Raw genomic sequence first — 22888 nt, forward strand, 5'->3', positions numbered from 1 at the left:
GAGCATCTTTCAATGTATCTGTTGCTCATCTGTATGTCTTCTTTGAAGAAATGTCTATGTGAATCTTCTGCCATGTTTTGATTGGGTTGTTTGGCTTTTTGGTATTAGCTGTATGAGTTGTTTGTGTATTTTGGAAATTAATCCCTAGTCAGTGGCACTGTTTGCAAATATTTTCTCCCAATCCATAGGTTGTCTTTTCATTTTGTTTACGGTTTCTTTTGCTTGCAAAACCTTTTAAGTTTAATCAGGTCCCGTTTGTTTATTTTTGCTCTTATTTCCATTACTCTAGAGAACAAATCCAAAAACATATTGCTGAAATTTATGTCTGAGTGTTCTGCCTGTAACATATTCTTCTTAATTATGAATGTGCCTCTACCCATTGTAGAGACAACTTTTCCAACTGTATAAATACTTGAGTTTTCATAACTAGACTTATTAGCTTTACGACACCCTAAAATACCAAAGTATTCACAAATGGTTTCCTTTTTAATGAGGTAGTACTATTTTCTATTCTAAAGTAAAGCTTTTTTTAAAAATAAAATAAATAATAAAAACTGTTCTCAACATCATGGGAATTATCTCAAGATCACTAATGATTAAAATATAGTAAAATACGCAGTCCCATCTTTGCTGCCCCACCAAAAAACAAAACACCCTCGAATCCCATCTTGCTTGACCCGGCAGACGGGAGCCCAGGCACAGGAGCCTGAGGGGAGCCCTCCGCGGCCCCCGGGACCCACACCGGCGCTCTGCTCACCGACTTCAGCAGAGAGAGGTGGCAGCAGCACTGGCGGAGCCGAAGCAGCTGTGACAGGATGTGGACGGTGCTGGCGGTCGCCCAGCTGGCGGCCGAGGAGGGCCCAGGCCCGTGGGACCCAAACTCCTGGGCCACTTCCAAGAAGGAAACCAGACATGGGAAAGAGCACAGTGTTTAAAACAGAAACATGGGGAAGACCCGTGAACTAAACGAGGAGATTTGAAACCTGCTTTGATCTGAGCTTCAATAACACAGTTCTAACTCACTTCTCTGCTAATGAAGAAAAACAAAATACTCATTTTCTCTACAGAACTACTGTATTTGCATTTCAATAAAACAGATTTCAGAAATAACTAAAAACAAGTTTACATCACCAGGTCTGGTGCTCACAGATTATATTTTACTTTAGTTTGAGGTTCCAAGCTAAAGTCAAGTCTCCATTATCAAGAATTCACGACCCCCATTTCTGTAAGTTTACCAAATCTGCAGCCATATTTTCATAAGTTTCTGTATTTACAAGTGTCCCACTGCTCACCTCTATTGAATGGATTGTCAGGGCTTCTTCCAGATTGGTTGCTCCCACTTTCATGTCTTTTTAGATAGTACTGCAGAGCCAACCTGCCTCAGATCAAGAAACAAAATGCACATATAGTGGTCACTGAGACCAAACAGCTTTACCATGGTCGCTGCCTAACTGTGATAGTGGCAGGACCTTGAAGAAACATAGAAGTGGACTTCTTGGACCTCCCTGGTGGCCCAGTCGTTAAGGATCCACCTGCCAATGCAGGGGACATGGGTTCAATCCCTGCTCTGGGAAGATCCCACATGCAGGGGGGCCACTAAGCCTGTGTGTCACAGCTACTGAGCCCACATGCTTTAGCCCATGAGCCTATGCTCTGCAACAAGAGACGCCCCGAAATGAGGAGCCAGCGCACCACCAGGAAGAGCAGCTCCCGCCTGCTCCAGCTAGAGAAAGCCTACGTTCAACAACAAAGACCCACCACAGCCAAAAATAAATAAATTAATTTTTTAAAAAGTGGAAAAGTGGACTTGTTAAATGAAGGCAGGCTCACAGCAAGCACTGGCCAAAGGTAATAAAAATAATTAAAAGCAAAATCATTTAAAAATGATTAATAAATACTAACAAGCTTATTGTAATATTAGTATTACATTCTATATCAATTTAATATTAAATATGTAACAGTAATATATTATTAATTAGTTAAGATTAATATTAAAATGTTTATTAATAAATATAAGATCTACAAAGAGGAAAAAACTTAATCACTTAGGAAGGTTTGATGAACAGCTTCTTAAAAGTTCTGGTGAGAGGCTGGATAAGAGGTCAAAGGTCAAAGAGATGTACTAGGTTGGCCAATATTTTCCTAATACAGCCCCACAGCGATCAGAAAGACCTGGTGACAGTGTGCACAGCCTAGGCCTTCCATGCAAGAAAGCCAGTGAACAGGCTCGCTGTGTATATGAGGCAAAGGTCAGCTGGGGGCGAGGTGAGAGAACAAGGGAGCTTTTGTAAAAAGGACCACCAATATTCAACTTGTCCGTAATACCGTAACTGCAGTTAGAGGAACCTTGACTCAATCCCAAGCAAGAACAAGAATAAACAAGAATAAACAGCTGTGAGAAGGTGCTTCTTCACTGCACATACCTAGATCTTGCAAAAAGGACACTATAGACAGTCTCTTCGTCTTCAGAGAGTTTTAAACGGTGCAACTGAAATTTACGCTGGGGCAGCACCACCTGGAAAAGTGAAAGACAAAAGAAGCTGCAGTGAAGTTCTACAATTAACTGCGTATTACGGAGCATGTTCCCCAGAGTTGACACTGGGAATCTAGTCAAGCCTTCGATGGCAGCGCCCACCCTCCCCTGAGAGCAGAATGGCTGTAACACACCACAAAACAGGACAGCTATGACCCCGGGGGCAGGACAGCAACTCAAGGGCCTCTGTGTAGGAGCATGGGAGACTCGGGAGCTTCTGAAGCAAAGGCTATGGCAGTGCAATGAGAGTCAAGAACACAGTCACCCTCCTTCCTAACCCCCCACATCCACCCAGCGACAAGTGTCAGTGGGATTACCAAGGGCTTGCCGGCGGAGTCCAGCTGGTCCTTTGTTCTCCTCAGCAAAAGGGTCCTGGTTAAGATATTTAACCGTTCTCCTCCTTTCTTTGAGCCATTGTCTACTTGACTCTTCCACAGCTTAAACTCATCAAATGGAGAACAACGGAGAAATCTTTTTCATCAGAGGACGGAGAACAGGAAACAAGCATGGGATGATGGAGGAGAGAGTCAAAGACAGACATAAGAGGAAAAGCATACCAGGTTTCACATGTCATCCCAACCAATGCGAAACGTCAATTTCACAGCAAAGCTCTGCTAGACAGAGCAAAAGGGTCCAAGTCAACAACCACATCATAAAACCACATCATACAAACGTGCCTTTTCCCATTAAAATGTCTATATCACCACAACAGGACATATAACCAATAGCTAGAATTCATTCCTAAAGGTTCGAAGGCTAATATAGAAATTCTATATCCTCTTATGCGCTGACTTAAATAAAAGCAAATATTTAAAAATCAGCATTCTTTTCTGTTTGCTTCAAATCAACTGTAGCCCTGACCTCAGGCCATATGTTTTAAAGCAGAAGTAACTGAAAACATTCCTAGGACTTAAAAAAGTGACTTTTGTTTCCTTTAACTAGTCCTGTATTTTTCCACATAGAAGGACTGCATGTCATGAAAGTCCTGTATCAGCCAGTCAATCAACAGATTATATTCTCATAAATATTAATTCTCCTGTCCCTTAAATGTTGACAGGTTTGCCACCTGCTAGACATGCTAATCTGGCGTACACACTGGCGATACGAGATATGAAATAATCAAGAAGGGTTACCGACAGGGCTCACATCTACCTAATCTCAAAGAGTGTACTCACTTCAGCAGTGAATACATGTCCAACAAGTTGTTCTGAATCGGTGTTCCAGTGACAGCCCACCGGGCTTGGGCCTGGAGCTTACACACGGCCATGGAAGTCTGCACCCGGGGATTCTTAATGTTGTGAGCTTCATCCAATATGATTCGAGCCCACGTTACTCGAAGCAAAGGTGATGACGTACCCTGGAAGAAACACAAGTGAAATCTAGCAGAAATATAGGAAAACATGTGTGTCTTCCAGCCAATAAGGGGAAATAAGCAAATTTCACAGACTCACTCTTATCTTCAAGTTTGAGGGCCTAGATCAGGTACACTGAAATAAGGATTAAGCTTAAGAAATCAAGAGCAGAAACTCAATGAGTACAAATAAACAAGTCACTTGACTTCCCAATTGTTGAGCACAAGATGTTTAAGGGTAAAATGTTTCCTAATTTTAGTTTTCTGTATTCTTTCAACCCACTTTCAAGCAATGACCACGGGTAAGGGATACACTAGCTGTCAAGCCTGCAAAGTCATTCAATCAATAAAAGATTTACTCACTTTCCCTAAATTTACAATAATTCACTAAAAATTTACTAAAAGTCGACTTTATTTTCTTTCTTGGCCATACCACACAGCATGCGTGATCTCAGTTCCCCAATCAGAGATCAAACCCATGCCCCCTGCAGTGGAAGCATGGAGTCTTAACCCCTGGGTCACCAGGAAAATTCCCTAAAAGTCTCCTTTTACATGTAAGATACTAAGCCAGATACAAAGATCATTTCCTCTCTTCAAGGAGCTCACAATCTAGCCGGGGAGAAAAAATAAAACAAGCACAAAGATAATTATATACAATGTATATACAGCAAGTCCTACTAGATGATTTAATAAGGAACAGTAGGAAGCTAGTGGGTCTTGCTCACTGCTGTATACCTGAAATAGCATCTGGCACACGGTAGATACTCAATATTTGCATAATGAATGGAGTGTCGAGGTATAAGCCAGCAGCAGGTGCCAAGAGATGCATTTGACCACAGAGGGCAGGAAAGCACTCCATTCAGAGGGAGAACAGCTAAACAACACGACAGAGTATGGAGGGAAGTACAGCCCTTGGTACAGCTGAGCATGGGGTGCCCCTGGGAGGGAGGCAGGCGGGTAGGGAACAAGGGACACTCAGGAAGGGCAAGACTGTACAAGGCCTAAAAAAATCATTTAAAGGAATGAGGGTTTTAGCCTGAAAGCTAAGAGAAACCATTGAGGAAGCTGAAAAGTTAATCATCTACAAGAAGGCAGAGCTGGTCATGAGATGGGTAAGTACTCTAGTCAGTTCAATCACTCAGTCCTGTCCGACTCTTTGTGATCCCAAGGACTGCAGCACACCAGGCCTCCCTGTCCATCACCAACTCCCGGAGTTTACTCATTCATGTCTATCAAGTCAGTGATGCCATCCAACCATCTCATCCTCTGCCATCCCCTTCTCCTCCTGCCTTCAATCTTTCCCAGCATCAGGGTCTTTTCAAATGAGGCAGTTCTTCACATCAGGTAGCCAAAGTATTGGAGTTTCAGCTTCAAATCAGTCCTTCCAATGAACACCCAGGACTGATTTCCTTTAGGATGAACTGGTTGGATCTCCTTGCAGTCCAAGGGACTCTCAAGAGTCTTCTCCAACACCACAGTTCAAAAGCATCAGTTCTTCGGCACTCAACTTTCTTTGTAGTCCAACTCTCACATCCATACATGATTACTAGAAAAACCATAACTTTGACTAGATGGACCTTTGTTGGCAAAGTAATGTCTCTGCTTTTTAATATGCTATCTAGGTTGGTCATAGGTTTTCTTCTAAAGAGTAAGCATCTTTTAATTTCATGGCTGCAATCACCATCTGCAGTGATAAGTCTCACACTGTTTCCGTTGTTTCCCCATCAATTTGCCATGAATTGATGGGACCAGAGGCCATGATCTTAGTTTTCTGAATGTTGAGTTTTAAGCCAACTTTTTCACTCTCCTCTTTCATGTTCATCAAGAGGTTCCTTAGTTCTTCTTCACTTTCTGCCATAAGGGTAGTGTCATCTGCATATCTGAGGTTATTGGTATTTCTCCCGGCAGTCTTGATTCCATCTTATGCTTCATCCAGCCCAGCATTTCACATGATGTACTCTATGTATATGTTAAATAAGCAGGGTGACAATATACAGCCTTGACGTACTCCTTTCCCGATTTGGAACCAATCTGTTGTTCCATGTCTGGTTCTAACTGTTGCTTCTTGACCTTCACACAGATTTCTCAGGAGGCAGGTCAGGTGGTCTGGTATTTCCATCTCTTTAAGAATTTTACAGTTTGTTGTGATCCACACAGTCAAAGGCTTTGGCATAGTCAATTTAGCAGAAGTAGATGTTTTTCTGACACTCTCTTGCTTTTTTGATGATCCAACGGATGTTGGCAATTTGATCTCTGGTTCCTCTGCCTTTTCTAAATCCAGCTTGAACATCTGGAAGTTCATGGTTCAAGTACTGCTGAAGCCTGGCTTGGAGGATTTTTGAGCACTACTTTTGCTAGTATGTGAGATGACTGTAATTCTGTGGTAGTTTGAACATTCTTTGGTATTGTCTTTAGGACTGGAATGAAACCTGACCTTTTCCAATCCTATGGCCACTGCTAAGTTTTCCAAATTTGCTGACATATTGAGTGCAGCACTTTCACAGCATCATATTTTAGGATTTGAAATAGTTCAACTGGAATTCCATCACCTCCACTAACTTTGTTCATAGTGATGTTTCCTAAGGCCCACTTGACTTGGCATTCCAGGATGTTTGGCTCTCGGTGTGTGATCACAACATCGTGGTTATTTGAGTCATGAAGATCTTTTTTGTATAGTTCTTCTGTGTATTCTTGCCAACTCTTCTCAATATCTTTTGCTTCTGTTAGGTCCATACCATTTCTGTCCTTTACTGTGCCCATCTTTGCAGGAAATGCTCCCTTGGTATCTCTAATTCTCTTGAAGAGATCTCTAGTCTTTCCCATTCTATTGTTTTCCTCTATTTCTTTGTAACGATCACTGAGGAAAGTTTTGTATCTCTCCTTGCTATTCTTTGGAACTCTGAATTCAAATGGGTATATCTTTCCTTTTCTCCTTTGCCTTTCCCTTCTCTTCTCAGCTATTTGTAAGTCCTCCTCAGACAACTATTTTGCCTTTTTACATTTCTTTTTCTTGGATGGTCTTGCTCACTGTCTCTTGTACAATGTCATGGACCTCCATCCATAGTTCTTCAGGCACTCTGTCTATCAGATCTAATCCCTTGAATCTATTTCTCACTTGCATTGTATAATCGTAAGGGATTTGATTTAGGTCATACTCGAATGGTCTAGTGGTTTTCCCTACTTTCTTCAATTTAAGTCTGAATTTGGCAATAAGGAGTTGATCTGAGCCATAGTCAGCTCCCAGTCTTGCTTTTACTGACTGTATAGAGCTTCTCCATCTTTGGCTGCAAAGAATGTAATCAATCTGATTTCGGTATTAATCATCTGGTGATGTCCATGTATACAGTCATCTCTTATGTTGTTGCAAGAGGGTGTTTACTATGACCAGTGCGTTCTCTTTGCAAAACTCTGTTAGTCTTTGCCTTGCTTCATTCTGTACCCCAAGGCCAAATTTGCCTGTTACTCCAGATATCTCTGGACTTCCTAGTTTTGCATTCCAGTCCTCTATAATGAAAAGGACATCTTTTTTGGGTGTCAGTTCTAGAAGGTCTTGTAGGTCTCCATAGAACTGCTCAACTTCAGCTTCTTCAGCATTACCAGTTGTGGCATAGACTTGGTATGCCAAGACTTGGCATAGACAATAGATGATTATGATACTGAATGATTTGCCTTGGAAACAGAGATCATTCTGTCATTCTTGAGACTGCACCCAAGTACTGCATTTCAGACTCTTCTGTTGACTATGAGCACTCAGTCGTGTCCAAGTCTTTGGGACCCCATGGACTGTAGCCTACCACACTCCTCCATCCATGGGATTTTCCAGGCAAGAGTACTGGAGTGGGTTGCCATTTCCTTCTCCAGAGGATCTTCCCGATCCAGGGATCGAATCCCACATTGTAAGCAAGATGCTTTACTGTCTGAGCCACTAGGGAACTCTATGAGGGCGACTCCATTTCTTCTAAGGGATTCTTGCCCACAGTAGTAGATACAGTGGTCATCTGAGTTAAATTTACCCATTCCAGTTCATTTTAGTTCACTGATTCCTAAAATGTCGATGTTCACACTTGCCATCTCCTGTTTGAGACGAGTCATGCCGTGTAGCCATGAGCCATGCTGTGTAGGGCCACCCAAGACAGACGGGTCATGGTGGACAGTTCTGACTCAATGTGGTCCACTGGAGAAGGGAATGGCAAACCACTTCAGTATTCTTACCTTGAGAACCCCAAGAACAGCATGAAAAGGCAAAAAGATAGGACACTGAAAGATGAACTCCCCAGGTCGGTAGGTGCCCAATATGCTACTGGAGATCAGTAGGGAAATAACTCTTGAAAGAATGAAGGGATGGAGCCAAAGCAAAAACAACACCCAGCTGTGGATGTGACTGGTGATGGAAGTAAAGTCCCATGCTGCAAAGAACAATATTGCATAGGAACCTGGAATATTAGGTCCACCAATAGAAATCACCCCAAACACAGGAAGTTGTGAATATTCTATTGCACTAAGAATAAAAGTATATGCAAAACAGCAGGTCTTGGAACAACACTGTATTTTCAGGGGGGAAAAGCCCATAAGAGTTATGCAATAAAGCCTCTACATAACTGAGACTAGCCTGGAAACAGCAACATTCAGGTTTTTTCCCTTGGTTATTGTTTAAGCCTCTGGCCCACTGTAGCCTATTTCTTTGCAACCCCTTTTCCTGGGAGTTGGAGTAAAGGCAGGGAATAATGCCTTAGTATCAAAATACTAGTCCTGACACTGAATACAAAACACATCCTGAGAGTACCCCCCAAAGACTCTCAAACAAACACTGCAACAAGCAAAGCTTCCCTATATTCACACCATGATCAGCACAACTGCAATGTAGTCATTATTTCTAAAAAACAGCAAACTGCATCTCCACCTTCAGCACTGAGGAGGACATCTACAAGTAAAAGAGAAGGGACAGGGGAAAGAACTCTGTTTCCTCAGGAGAAGCAGCACGAATGCTAAGGACCCCAGTAGCGGGGACGTTTCCATCTGTGATGCTGTGAAAAGACTCCTGTTAAACAATCTGTGGTTCTGACCCTACTTCCCCACCAGGGTCCACGCCTCACCTCCACACTGGGGTTTGCACCCGGAATCTGTTCGTCTTGTTTCACTGTGGGGATCTCCTTGGCCAGGAGGCTGTAGGTGGTGATCACGATGTCGTATGTGAAGAGGCTGCAGATATAACACAAAGCAAATGGTAAATCATCCAGCATGACTCTGACAAAGTGAGACAGAGTTGATTCCTTCACAAAAATACCTCCAGCAGAACCCATTAATTTGTGTCAATTCACACACACACACACACACACACACACACACACACACCCCCTGAAGAGGTAAACTTTACACACTTGACTTCCTTATCGCTTACCACTGGTCATTTTTACAGACTACTTACTGTAACTAGAACAGCCCCCCTCTTCCCAGCCAAGTCACAAAGGATCATCTCTGGCTAAAGACAAATTAAGCTTGATGAGATCTGACAAGAACAGAAAGTTGGGCAGGATTGGGATTTAATATTTAGTTAATTTGACACAAATGATTCTAAAGTCCCAAGGAAGTAAGAAACCTCTGAAGTACTGTTCATCTTATATCAACAGTGCTTTCTCCTCATTGTTCTGTAATGGATTCATGAAAACCCATTCATCTAGCTCTGACATTTGGGCACAAAAATACATGCTGTACACTTTCAGCTCCCCTTGCCTATACTTTTTACATGTAAAGATTCTTAATGAAAAGCACAAACCTTTCTCCAAGGAAGCTTAATATTTGTACCTTAGAGAACTTCAGTAAACACTTTTGATAAAGATGACATGTGAATTTGGAGAAGCAGTGATGCCTACTTGTTGCCTTAGCATCATAAAAGGGTGTCTGACTGAGAATGAGTCCTATCAGTCAGCTAGTGCACTCAGAACACCAAACCCAGTACAATCAAAATGCAAATCATATAAGATAGAACTGACTTCTAAACAAAAATCTATAGTACTCTAAGCCAGAGAAAGCATGCAGGATGGCCACTACTGCCCTGATTCCATTTGTCTGCTGAAATGACTACTAGTCATGAGAGCTGTGCCCTTAAGACTCAGGGTCACCATTCTGGCAATTCACCCCCAAGAGAGCACTGTGTTGTTCTTTAAGAGATAAAATATCCAGTATCAGAGGTTGGGGAGAGAGATTACTTAGCAGGAAAAACAACTCAGTTCTTGCCTAGATCAGCAAGTACTCATTCCAGACCATCATATCATAATCAAGAACAAAAAACAGGTCCTGTAAAACCAAAAGACAAAGAGTAGGACTACAATCACCACCTGGGGAAACATCTTCTCTCCTCCTTCCTGGTCATCCCCTTTAGGAATTCAGTTAGGTTTAATCCTAAACTTTTGAATCCAAACTTCTTAGATGGTTCACATATGAAAAACACAGCCATAAACATTTAACTAGCATATATCAACTAATCATTAATATTACATCAAGATGCTCTATTAAGACTGAGTTGGTTCCATTTACACTAACAGAAAAAGAATGTGAATTTGGAATCAGATATTCAATCATGAAATAATTGTGACATATTCCTTTTACCAAGGGAACTCTGCTACTTCCTAGCTGACAATTCAGGTATCTCAGGCTAACTTGCAAGGCATCTTGTTGAGAACGATGACAGGATATAGCAACAGAACACCAGTCTCTCTAAAAATGCATCCCTTAGGTGAAGGCTGTTTGGTGATGATTGTGCCTGTGGCCTTCACAAATACCATTAGCCTTGATTAAATAAAATATCAGAGGGCACATAAGGTCAACATGACCCTTAAGCCAAGATGCTGAACACCTCATACTGATGGCAACATTTCTGCACTTACACTTTTGCATGTTGATTCCGGTTTGGCCCATGATACAGACAAACTCTTAATCTGTTGTGGCTCACATGTTTCTCCACCTCATTTTTCCAATGATGAATCAGAGAAGCAGGACAGATGATTAGTGTTCCATGAGAAGTGAACTCAGAGGAGTCTTGAGAGGGGGGAAAAAAATCAACAGCTAGTTACACTCATTAAATAGCTTTGACTTCTTCAAGGCATTACCTCTTTTCCTTGACTGATGTCTATTCATTTAATCAATATTTTTAACAACTGTTGCTCTTATTTCTACATATAGCTTATACCTTGGAGATACTGCAGGCTGGGATCCAGACCACAGCAATAAAATAAATATCACAATAAAGAGTCACACAAAACTCTGCGGTTTCCCAGTGCATATGAAAATTATGTTTACACTACATTATAGTCTGTTAAGTGTTCAATAGTATAATGCTTTTTTAAAAGTTACATAGTTTAAAAATACATATTTATTGCTAGACAGTGGTAACATCATTTGTAATCTTTTTACTGATGGAGGGTTTGAAATATTACAAGAATTACCAAAATGTGACATGAATGGAGACATGAAGTGAGGAAATGCTGTTGGAACACGGTGCCAAAAACACAGGGTTGACACAGCCCCTCAACATGTAAAAACAAAACACTGTTTGTGAAGTGCAATAAAATGAGGTACGCATGAAGTGGAATAGAAACTGGAAAAAAAATAATCTTTTAACTCAAACAATTATTTGTTTCTTTCCCCCTATAAAAGTGGAAGAGAGGCTAAACAGGGAGAGGAGAGAGGCTAGTACATTACTTCAGTTTAAAAACCAAAAAACCCCAGTGCACTTTCCCAGTGGCGAGAAGATAGAAGCTGGGTCATTTCCTAACTCTTCGTTGATTCATTACAGGGCAGTATTATTTATTACCTTCCTTTGAAAAGCATACCTTAATTACACTCATATTGAAGAATAAGTACCAAGTCCTCTAGGATAAGCAAACACTACTTCAGAGTCAGACAGCGGTGGAGTGTTTGTACCTGTGCCCCCGTGCATGCCCACGGGCACACAGGTGGCTGCTTCACACAGGGATGAGGACCCAGCTGCAACAGGGGTCGACGGAGGCCCTGAGAGCAGACCCTGAGAGCAGACGGCCAGAGTCTCTGACTGTCTAACCAACCGAGAAATATATTTGTGTACATGCAGTTTACATGTGGTGTCATCTATATATAATATACAGGACCTTTAAAGTACTTATACAGTTTTTACATTTTAAAAACAGAGATAGAAATAAGAGAAACTCTCTAGAATCTGGAAATTTCTGGAATTTCAGAAACATGGAAAACTGTCTACTATGGTGGCTGAAGTCTGAATGTGTTATAGATCTTCCTTCAAAAAATAATATTTTAACTATTTGGGTCTACCCTGTAGTTATGTTCTCAACATTAACAAAAACAATCATTAGCTTTAAACTAAGATTTTTAGACTTTTAGCTGCCACCATAAAACTGTTTCTAATCACAGGCCAAGCTAACCTTATATTTAAAGGAAAAAAAATGATCACTTCTAGTTAGCATACTCAGTGTCAGAAATGACAGTATAGGAAAGTAACAGTTTCCCAAAAAATTAAATATGACCAAAGGCATCCTTTCATGGCTGAAAAACTTCCACTCTCCACTGCCTCACGTCCTTTAGGAAGCAGAAGGCTAGCAAGACACTTTGGAATACCATTTTTGGAAAGCCAAGTCAAAGCTGTGGTTTTGTCCTTTTCTTCGCTTTTCTTTTGATTCTTTTGGGTCAGGATGAGTGCAATCATTGTTAGGGTTTTTCCTAACCCCATATCATCCGCTGGAAAATGAACAAAAAAAATAGGAGAGGTAATTACTTTGGGCAAGGAATCAGCTCAACTTCAAGAGATGTGGCCCGGGGGGTAGATATCAGCCTGGTCCCTATGCTGCCAGCACCACTCCAGTCACTATGCTTTGCCTCCTCTAATGAAGCCTTTGTCTTATTAAAATGAACACTAACTCTCGCCATTTATTTTGCAATCTAGGTCACAGACATTTATTACGACCTCTGTAAAATTTAAAACTTATTATTTAGATCTTATTCGCGTCTGTGTTGTATTGTTACTTATCCAGTACATTCATTGATTTCTCTCTCTCAGTTTGATGATGTTGCCTGTGTGTTAGTCTCAGTCGTGTCCGACTCTTTGCGACCCCGCTGACTGTAGCCAAGCAGGCTCCGCTGCCCAGAGAATTCTCCAGGCAAGAATACTGGAATGGGTTGTCACTCCCTTCTCCAGGGCATCTTCCTGACCCAGGGATCAAACTCAGGTCTCCTACATTGCCAGCAGATTCTTTACCATCTGAGCCACCAGGGAAGTTCCAGATGTTGCCTAATCTTATTATTTATTGCCCTGCAAAAGCAAAAAGGTCCCAGTAGATATATCCTACTACCCACTTTACTATTGCAATTCTGGAGTTAGAGTTAACTCAAGACAGTCCACTCCATCCCCTTAACCTATTCATCAGTGAAGGTCATAAATTAGCATTTCTTGGGTACCATCATCGTGCTAGTTACTGAGCTTATCCAATTTATTATTTACACCCTATAAAATGGTACTAGTTTCTTTTTAATGGCTTAAATATGCATTCTGACATAAGCAGAAGTAAAATGTCATAGCATGGGCTCTGGTTCAAGTTCTGGCTCTGCCACTGTGCAGAAGGGTTACTACAGCAGCTGACTACTCTCCTCTGAAAGGCCAGCTTACAAGGCTGGCTCTCAGCTAGCACGTGGAAACTCATTTCAGGAGGGGTCCCCCGCTTCCCAGACTGGGAAGAGTGGCTCACCACGCCTTAACTGCTTGGACCCACAGAACAGTTTATACCGAATGCCTGCTTTCCCTCTGGGAATCCCGAATTTCAGTACCCGCCAGCCTGAAGCTGCCTGTGTGGGTTTCTATCCCGCAGTAAAAATCCTGGGTGCCAAGTCTCTAACTAGCTCCGTGGCTGGCATCATTTTGCCTGTGTTTTCGCAGCTTGCTGCTGGGAGATTAAGCAGACACTGAGTGGCTCCGCTCGGACAGGACTTGGGCCCGGTTGCCCCTAGACTGTGCCCTGTGTGCCTTTTTCCCTTGCTGATTTTGATTTATATCGAATCAAAATAACTCAATTATTATTCACTTTGACTGCAATAAATTACACCCATGAATATGATGCTGGGAAAGACTGACGGTGGGAGAAGAAGGGGGCGACAGAGGATGAGATGGTTGGATGGCACCATCAACTCAGTGGACATGAGTTTGAGCAAACTCTGGGAGATGGTGAGGAACAGGAAAGCCTGGAGAGCGGCAGTCCATGGGGTCCCAGAGAGTCGGACACGACTTAGCGACTGAACAGCAACACATGACTATGTGCTGTGCGTTCTAGCAAATCATCCAACCAGGAGGTGATCTTGGGGACCAAGACACAGCCACTTAACTAGCCGTAGTGGACCTCTGTCACGTTTTCTAGAAGTTGAACACCTTGGGAATTTTTAGTGTGATGAGGTCCCAAAGCAGAGCCTGGAAAACTTGCTTCCTGCCTCCTCTGTAGCTAAGGCACCAGCAGCATGACCAGGCTCTACAGAGACTTACACTCACAGCAGACTTTGTTTCAGATGTGAGCAACTTCAGAAGATGAGGCTCCCTGTGAAGCCCTCTCAACAGGAAGGGGTGGAAACAGCAGTGTGTGGCTCTGGGGAGCGGTGCTTTCCTCTACTGCTCCGTGGCACGGAGCAGCCGTATCGTTCTCATAGGACATTCCATTGGTAACTCGACTCCGGCCATTGCTCCTGGAAGTCTGGCCTCCAGCCTGGCCCTCCACATCTTCCAAAGATTCTGTGGGCCACCAGAGAATAAACCCTCCCTCTGCTTCATCAGCCAGAGTCAGTCTCTACTGCCTGCAGCCAAGACCTGACTGACCCTATAGCTGTGTACTGTGGAGCACGTAACTCAGACTTCCTGACTGATGTTATGGCTGTGTACTCCGGAGTGCACAGCTTAAGCTGCCTGACTGATGCTACGGCTGTGTACTCTGGAGGGTGCGGCTTAAGCTTCCTGACCAATCCTATGGCTGTGAACTTTGGAGCTCATGGCTTAAAGCTTCCTGACTGATTCTATGGCTGTGTACTCTGGAGCATGCAGCTTAACCTTCCTGACTTATCCTATGACTGTGTACTCAGAGTGTGCAGTTTAAGCTTCCTGACTGATCCTACAGCTGTGTACTGTGGAGTGTGCAGCTTAAAGCTTTCTGACTGATCCTATGGCTGTGTACTCCAGAGCACGTGGCCTAAGTTTCCTACACTACAGTTTCCTGATCTGTCAAACAGGGTGTTAGAGTAAGTAGCTACCCACAAGAGCTATTGAGAGGACCGAACAAAGCAATGTATTTGTTGGCTCTTATCCTAACACGAGACTCACCCAAAATTCCTCCTCGTGGCTTCTGGCTTTCCCGCCATAGCAGCCAGGCTAACGCCTGCTTCTGGTGTGGCAGCAAAGAGACCTGACGAAGGTAATAACCGAAAGTTAGGTATCGATTCCTGACGAGAGGCTATGCTGGAGCCTGGCCACATGGACTTCCTCCTCCACTTGTTTATTTTCTGTAAGTGACCCTCCCAATACTCTAGCTATCAGATAAGCCGCTCATTTCACCTTGAAGTCCTGGACTCCACTCTCTCACTGAGGGTCACCACATGCCCTGGCCTGCCCAGGACAGTTATCATTCATGCCGACTGCCCAGCCTGTCTATCAAGGGCTGCCTCTGTCACTCGCAAGTGACTGCTGCTTTGTCTGCGTAATCAGTACAAGTCAAGATCTCTGAGGAATCACCCTACTTCTACCAGCCGTTCGGCTGGCTATTACTCGTTATCGCTTCAGTGTGACTCTCCTCTCTGTGGGCAATGTCTCAGTCTGCAGTGCTAGTCATAAGCTGATGGCCCTTTAACTAGGGGCCTCCCTGCTAGTCTTCCCTTCCTCCAGTTTATCTGGAATTCTGTGACATAAATAACCTTCTTAAAACTCTCTGCTCAGATTTCTACAGTGATTCCATAATATCTCTTAAGCTGTGCTATGCTTAGTCGTGTTCAACTCTTTGTGACCCCGTGGACAGTAGACCGCCAAGCTCCTCTGTCCCTGGGAATTCTCCAGGCAAGAACACTGGAGTGGGTTGCCATGCACTCCTCCAGGGGATCTTTCCAATCCAGGGATTGAACCCAGGTCTCCCACATTGCAGGCAGATTCTTTACCATCTGAGCCACCAGGGAAGCCCAAGAATATTGGAGTGGTTAGCCTATTCCTTTTCCAGAGGAATTTTCTGACCCAGGAATCAAACGGGGGTCTCCAGCACTGCAGGTGAATTCTTTACCAGCTGAGCTACTAGGGAAGCCCTCTCTTATGCTAGCCTAATCTAAATTCCTCCACCAATGCTAGGCTCCATAGCAAGAGACTCTTTGTGCTAAGTTACACCACCTGCTGCTCCCAGCTCAGGTGCTGTCGTCACCTGATCATCACTCATTAATATAAATATCTGATTTTCCTTCCGACCACCACTCCCTCTCACTGAAGTGTTTGGTTTCTACCCTATCTAAAGGCTTGCAGATTCTTTAAAGCACAAATAATATTGCCGACCTAGAAAAACTTGTCCTTTATTTCAAATGTCTTTGTATTTTGCATACACTTCACAGTATGTGACAATGAACATTTTCTGTCTTACAATGATTGTCTAATAATCTTACATTGATTGTACAGGCATTGTCACACCAACTAGTTCATTAAAAGCAGCAATTCCTCTGCATCCCTGTGGCACCTATTGAAGCTCAATAAGTGATAAATGCATCTGTTACTGCTACAGACATATAACTTAATGATGTTAAGGAAAAAAAAGTGTTTTTTATTTTCACTGCTAAATAGAAAAAAAGAAAACACCATAAGGGAAACCACTTGAGTGTGATTTGTAGAAAAGATATGTCAGAATGGCTCTCTGGGACTTCCCTGGTGACAGAGTGAATAAGAATTCACTTGCCAATGCAGGGAACACAGGTTCAGTCTCTGGTCCAGAACACTCCACATGCCGTGGAGCAACGAAGCCTGCACCGGAACCCAGGCTCCACAGCAGAAGAAGCCACCTCAAGGAGAAGCCCATGCACCTCAGGGAAGAGCAGCACTCCCTCGCCACATGCAACTAGGGAGGGCTCCTGTGCAGCAACAGAGACCCAGAGCAACCAAAACTAAAAACACATAAATAAAATCTTAAAAAGTAAATTAAAAAAGAAACCAAAAAGGACTATTTAAAGAAAAACAATGAAGAATGGCACTCTGGCAGGCCCTTTCCCAATGGTCAGTCCCCCTCCTCGTGGGCGCTAGGGCATTGTCCATGATACTCTGCCCTACAGGCCTTCCCAGCTCACCTTCAGCCCAGCTGGATCCTCTGCCATGGCGGTCTCCCCAGGACATGACTCAAGAGATCGATGCAGCTCATCAATGGCTTCACTTGTGATCTTCCACACTGCGTGAAGGCCATCCTGGCTCACAGAGCCTGCAGACAAATTGAGGTTGTGAGTATTACATCCTGACCAGAGCTGCAAAAAGGCAATTCACTATTTACCAGATGATGGGTCTGTATGGGCTAAAAATTCTTGCCTCCAGATTCTCCTAGGTGCTCTGGCTGCTTTAGCCCCATTCTCTGTATGTCCATGTTTTAAAGTTCACATTAATAAGTGCTCTAATAAAGGACAAAGTAATAGAAAGTATAACTAAAATATATGATTATCTATCTTTTTTTTTTTCAGCTTTGAAGAGGTGGCAGAGAAAACAATACCATCAGAATTTTTGGAAAAAAAGACCCCTGGGGCTGGATTCCAAGAAGAAAAGCCAGCAATAGAAGAGACCGAGCTAGAGGAAGTTGTCAAACTTTAGGCAGAGAGAGACAGCCCCAAATATGCACATCCCAAGGTGCCTAGACTGCCCCGGGAATACTTCAGTGTTGGAGACCACTCATTCTATTAACATACAGAGAACTTCTAGTGAGGTTAGGTAATAAACACAAGCACCTTAGCTGGTTGCAAATTTAGGCATGAAGTACCCAAAAATAGATTTCTAGATGAACAAAAATTAATTATCCACTTAAATGTTAAAATGTTTTTAAATGAAAATCTTTTTTAATGGGATTCTTTCCTAAACATATTACATAACTTCTTACCTTAATAATCCACCTTAATTTCTCTAGGCAACTCCATCACCATGGTGATGACTGAATGATGTCTGGAGCATAGCTAAGCTGTGCCACTGGACTAAATATGTTTTCTTTTTTGTTTCAGTGGAAGTAGTTAATTCACAATACTGTGTTAGTTTTAAGTGTACAGCAAAGTGACTCAGTTATATGTATTTTTTTATGTATTCTTTTCCATGATAGGTTATTATAAGATACCCCAGTGCTATACAGTAGATTCTTGCTGCTTATCTAGTTCACCTATGGAAGTACATTTTCTCTGTGCCCTTTTAGAGGGATCCTTGTGTCACATGGCATCCTGTCTATCCCTTACCCTCTTCTGACTACTGCTTTTCAACTTCTCTCCCCTCCCTCCTGTTTTCTTTTTTCTCTCCTTTTCCTTTCCACATCCTGAGCAGTTCTCAGGAGAAAACTGGCTTTTGCTTTTCTCATCACTGTCAGCCCACCCAAGTTCCTGTGTCCTGGTCAGGAAACCATATGACCATATTACATAGTTGAGGCTCTTCCAGGGATCCTTCTCCTGCAGCTGCTTCAGAATTCACTGTTTTCTGTAGAGTTCAGGATGGAAACGCTCATTTAAATAGGGTGGTACTGCGCTCTGTGGGTCTATTGGTCATGGTCACATACTCCCCTGCTCTGCCTCAGCGCACACACACATACACACACACAGGACTACAAACATCTCCACTGGTTTGCCTTCCTCCTCATGATGTGAGTTTGAGTTTTCACTCACAAACATGTAGTAGATGACTCCCATATGCTGGCCACCAAGCTGGTTGATTAAAGACCATGAACAAGGTCAGTGAACAGGGCAGACACAGTCTCTGCTCGTGAGAAGATCTAAATTACAAGGTGTAAAAACTCAGCTGAGCACCACCCGCTTCATCACACAGGCAACACAGAATGTCTTCTCCCTCCTCATGGGCACAAAGGCATCTACGAGGCAGCACTTAACTTGTAGGTGTAGCTACCCCCCCAGGGCCAGGCCCTCGGATCTCACCTCCACAGCACTGACCAGGCCCTCCAGCAGCTTCCTGGTGGGCAGCCTTCAGTCCTCGAGAACCCAGAGGCCAGGGATCCTGACCCTGCAGGGGCTTGGGAGGCAGCAAGTGGGGAGGGTCAGTGGTCTCTCTGGTGAAGTGACTCTGCTGAGGTTCCTGAGTGTTACTCTTCTCCTTAGCGTCTGCTCAAAACACAGGGAAGGACAGATTACACTTCAGAAAAGTGAAGGAATTCTATGAGCGAGGTGAGGTCAAGAGAGAGTGGGATCACCATGAGCAGGGGAGGGCTTCCTAGAGAGCGCAGCATTTAAACCGCTTCTTAAACAATGGGAAAAGACTCGAGTCCATAGGAAATAGGAGGAAATTTTTATCAATCACAGATGCAACTTAAAAGGAGGCTCAGGAACAGACAACAAGATGGGCAGGTGAATGCATCAACCTATTCTTTCAATGTCAGGAACTGTTCCTCAGATTTAAAAAAAAAAAAGTCCGTTTTAAAACTTTATTGAATTTGTTACATTGCTCCTCTTTTTATGTTTTGGGTTTTTTTGGGGGGTAGGGCCACATGGCATCTGGGATCTCAGCTCCCCGATCAGAGACTGAACCTGCACCCCCCTGCATTGGAAGCTGAAGTCCTAACCACTGGACAGCCAAGGAAGTCCCCCAACCTGTTCTTTATCGAAATGGCTCTCGAATGTCTTGGGAAGTTCATGCAAACCCCGGATTCAGGGGCAGAAACCCTTCTACCTTGCTCTGGGGAGAGGGCCAGGGCACTGAGCGCTTCCTCCAGCTCCTGGATTTGCTTGAACAACTTCTGACCCTTGTCTGGAAGAGCCTGGATGTTCACCGATGCCAGTGTGCTCTGGAAAACAGATCCTATAAAATGGGTCCCTCGCTCCTCTCGAGGTGTCAGAAGGCAGTTTCAGATTAAAACAGCCTAGAAAGCTAAAACTGTGACTTTAGCCTTTTAGCTACATGTGTGAAAACCAGAACCTTTCTTCTTTCTAAACCCAGCTGATTTACCAATCCTGAACATATAAACACAGCAAAAGGCAGAAACTAAACATCCACCTGTGAGACCTTCCTTACATTAATATATTTCACTTGTTTGTGGCGTACCTTGCCTGCCCACAGCAAGCAATGCTCTGACCTTATAAACAAATACAGGTAGTAGCTACCTTCTTTTGTTTCAGTTGTGTTGTGAGGAACACACGTTGGGCTGTTGGGTCTGAAGGTTCTCCCTTCTTGGAGACACTCGGAGCAGAAGAAACTTTTCTTTGCTCACTCTGACCAGGGAGTTTAAGGTTCTTCTTCTGTGTGTCTGGAGGCAAGTCAAAGAGTAAGGGGCTCCCTGGCTTAGACGAAACAAAAACAACATCATCTTCCTCACTGTCAGCACTGCTTGTGTCAGCGTCTCGCCTCCCTCCTGCGGGACGCCCTGTAGCCAGTGGGGCAGGCTGAGCAGCGGGTTCCTCTGGAGCAGGCATGTCCCGGGTCTCCGACTGAGCCTGAAAATGGCCCTGGGGCAGACTCTTCCAGAGGGTCTGTGTGCTTGGGTCGTTCCCTGTCTTTGTTTCTCCAGCCTCCCCACTCTTCAGGTGCTCCTTGTTGAGGTGCTTCCCTTTCAGGGGCTGGCTTACTGAGTGTTGACTGTGAACAATTCGAGGCAAAGGCTTAGTTTCCTTTTCTGTCGGAGGTTCTGACTCTTTTTGGACAGAATGACTCTCACTATCTGACTTCACCTGAAATGCAGATGGTTCTCTGAGCACATTTCCATGGATCTGTTTGGATTTCATCTCAAAAAGGTTTCTTTTGTGCATCCCTTCTATCTCCTTTGCTTCACACTGAAACTCTGTCTTCTCCCTTTGCTGCTTGTCTTGAACTGCAGATTCTTTTTTCTTTACTCCCAGGCCAGATGAGACCTCTTTCTCTGTCCAGCACTTAGATTCCAGCTTCTGTTCCTTCTTCTGATCCAGGAGTGGGTCTCCCTTTTCTCTTTGCTTCTTATCAGCTGTCTTTTCCTCATCTTCACCTTTGATGAACTGTTTCCAGACGGATGGTTCTTGATTCTTATCAAGTACCTTGAATGGGTTTCTCTGCTGGCTGGAAGGACAGTGAGATGGCTCAGAGGCATGCTGAGACTTACTGGTTCCAGAATGTTCTTTAGAATTAGGATCCTAAAAGACAAAGGAAATAATCTAATCTTAACATAAAATATGAATGCAACCTTCATACCTAGAATGCCTTTCTTCAGAGGAAATGGAAACACAGTAAAAGTAGTCCAGTTTTTCTAAATGTTCCTGGGATCATTTCTTGCTCTAGAAAGGACTGCCAAACTCACAAACTATTTGTTTCTTAAAAGTACTTCCAACGCTTGGTTCGCTTGGTTCCTTCTCTGTCTGTGATCACTGCTTTTACAGGCCTCAAGGAAAAGCAGTGTCCAGGTCAAACTGTTTTAATAATAGCAATAGCCACAATGTATATTTTTCATGAAAACAACTCTCTCAAGATGAACTTTTCCCCAAACCTAAACAGCTCTGATTTTGGCTTTAGGATGGTTTCACAGTGCAAATCTAGAACCTTACGTCCAAGCTATCCATCTACAAATCTCAAGACCTCCCTCAGTCTAGTTCCTCATGTAGTAGACATCTGCAGGGTCTCTCCCAGTTCTCACATTCCAGAAGCTTATGAATTACACTGAGTTTATACAAACATCAAGTAGACATCAGTCTATAAAAACATGTTGGGACTTCCCTGGCGGTCCGGTGGCTAAGACTTCATGTTCCCAATGCAGGGGGTCTGGGTTAGATCCCTGGTCAATGAACTAGATCCCACATGTCACAACTAAAGATCCTGCATGCTACAACTAAAATAAAAGTAGCCAAATAAATAAATATTAAAAAAAAAAAAATCCTGAGGTTAGTCAAGTAAATTTAAATTTTTTCCCTAAATAGGAGAATGCTAACCATAGAATGGGCTTCCCTGGTGGTCCAGATAGATGGTAAAGAATCTGCCTGTGATGCAGGAGACCTGGGTTCAATCCCTGGGTTAGGAAGATCCCCTGGAGAAGGGAATGGCTACCCACTCCAGTATTCTTGCTTGGAAAATTCCACAGACCGAGGAGCCTGGCAGGTTATCGTCCATGGGGTCGAAAAGAGTCTGACACAACTGAGCGACTAACACTACTATTATTAACTATAGAATGGAGAGATGTTCATGTGTGACTGAGTCCCTTCGCTGTTTACCTGAAACTATCATAGCATTGTTTGCTAACTGGCCATACTCCAATATAAAATTAAAAGTTAAAAAAAAAAAATCCAAATAGTCCTTTGAATTAAGAGTCCCAACAGGGTCTACCTTGCTGAAAGAAAAGAACTGTCTTTCAGAGAAAGTACGATGAAGACCAGTCAGTTTATAATGGACTTTAGGGTCTTTTCAGGTGATCCCACAGGTTAAACATCTTTACATAGTCAGATCTGAAACTCCTACCTGCCATGGGATATTTCCACACCACTGCTTCCCATCTGCTTTGCTTTTAACACATCGGAAGAACAACCTGATAAAGTATGAAACACAAATAATCAAGTCTGTGAAAATCCATTAGAATAACAGATGAACTTTTTTTTAATTCAAGAAACCCTTTTATAATTATTTGATAACAGTTTTGAAAGGTCACTTGAAACCAATTACTCTTACATGTACTACATTTAAAAATTCTTGACCTCAAAGGATATTTACAAAACCTGAGAAGTGAGAGAATACAGATGTCATAGTAACCAGAGGGTACTCATAGATTTATTCTTTTAACTCTACAGAATGATTGACATGGGGACACCAATCCACAGGGGCTGCTAAA

The 22888-nt window shown here is 43.1% G+C and overlaps 1 protein-coding gene across 2 annotated transcripts in view; it reads right to left on the reverse strand.

The window, feature by feature from the left end:
- Nucleotides 1–22888, reverse strand: part of TTF2 (transcription termination factor 2) — a 53577-nt gene that overhangs the window by 16790 nt on the left and 13899 nt on the right. The window contains exons 4-17 of one of the 2 annotated variants that reach the window (XM_065906193.1): nucleotides 22522–22588; nucleotides 20211–21209; nucleotides 19780–19894; nucleotides 19032–19214; nucleotides 17211–17338; nucleotides 15226–15307; nucleotides 12492–12611; nucleotides 10769–10919; nucleotides 8978–9083; nucleotides 3709–3890; nucleotides 2851–3004; nucleotides 2424–2515; nucleotides 1293–1375; nucleotides 758–891 (exon numbers count right to left, since the gene is read on the reverse strand). In XM_065906193.1, coding sequence (XP_065762265.1) covers nucleotides 758–891; nucleotides 1293–1375; nucleotides 2424–2515; nucleotides 2851–3004; nucleotides 3709–3890; nucleotides 8978–9083; nucleotides 10769–10919; nucleotides 12492–12611; nucleotides 15226–15307; nucleotides 17211–17338; nucleotides 19032–19214; nucleotides 19780–19894; nucleotides 20211–21209; nucleotides 22522–22588 — 2596 coding nt within the window. Of the gene's footprint in view, nucleotides 1–757; nucleotides 892–1292; nucleotides 1376–2423; nucleotides 2516–2850; nucleotides 3005–3708; nucleotides 3891–8977; nucleotides 9084–10768; nucleotides 10920–12491; nucleotides 12612–15225; nucleotides 15308–17210; nucleotides 17339–19031; nucleotides 19218–19779; nucleotides 19895–20210; nucleotides 21210–22521; nucleotides 22589–22888 lie in introns of both variants that reach the window. The other variant, XM_065906184.1, reaches the window with a different exon arrangement.

This window comes from Muntiacus reevesi, chromosome 1, assembly GCF_963930625.1.
Source record: "Muntiacus reevesi chromosome 1, mMunRee1.1, whole genome shotgun sequence".
In the NCBI taxonomy this organism is placed as follows: Eukaryota; Metazoa; Chordata; class Mammalia; order Artiodactyla; family Cervidae; genus Muntiacus; species Muntiacus reevesi.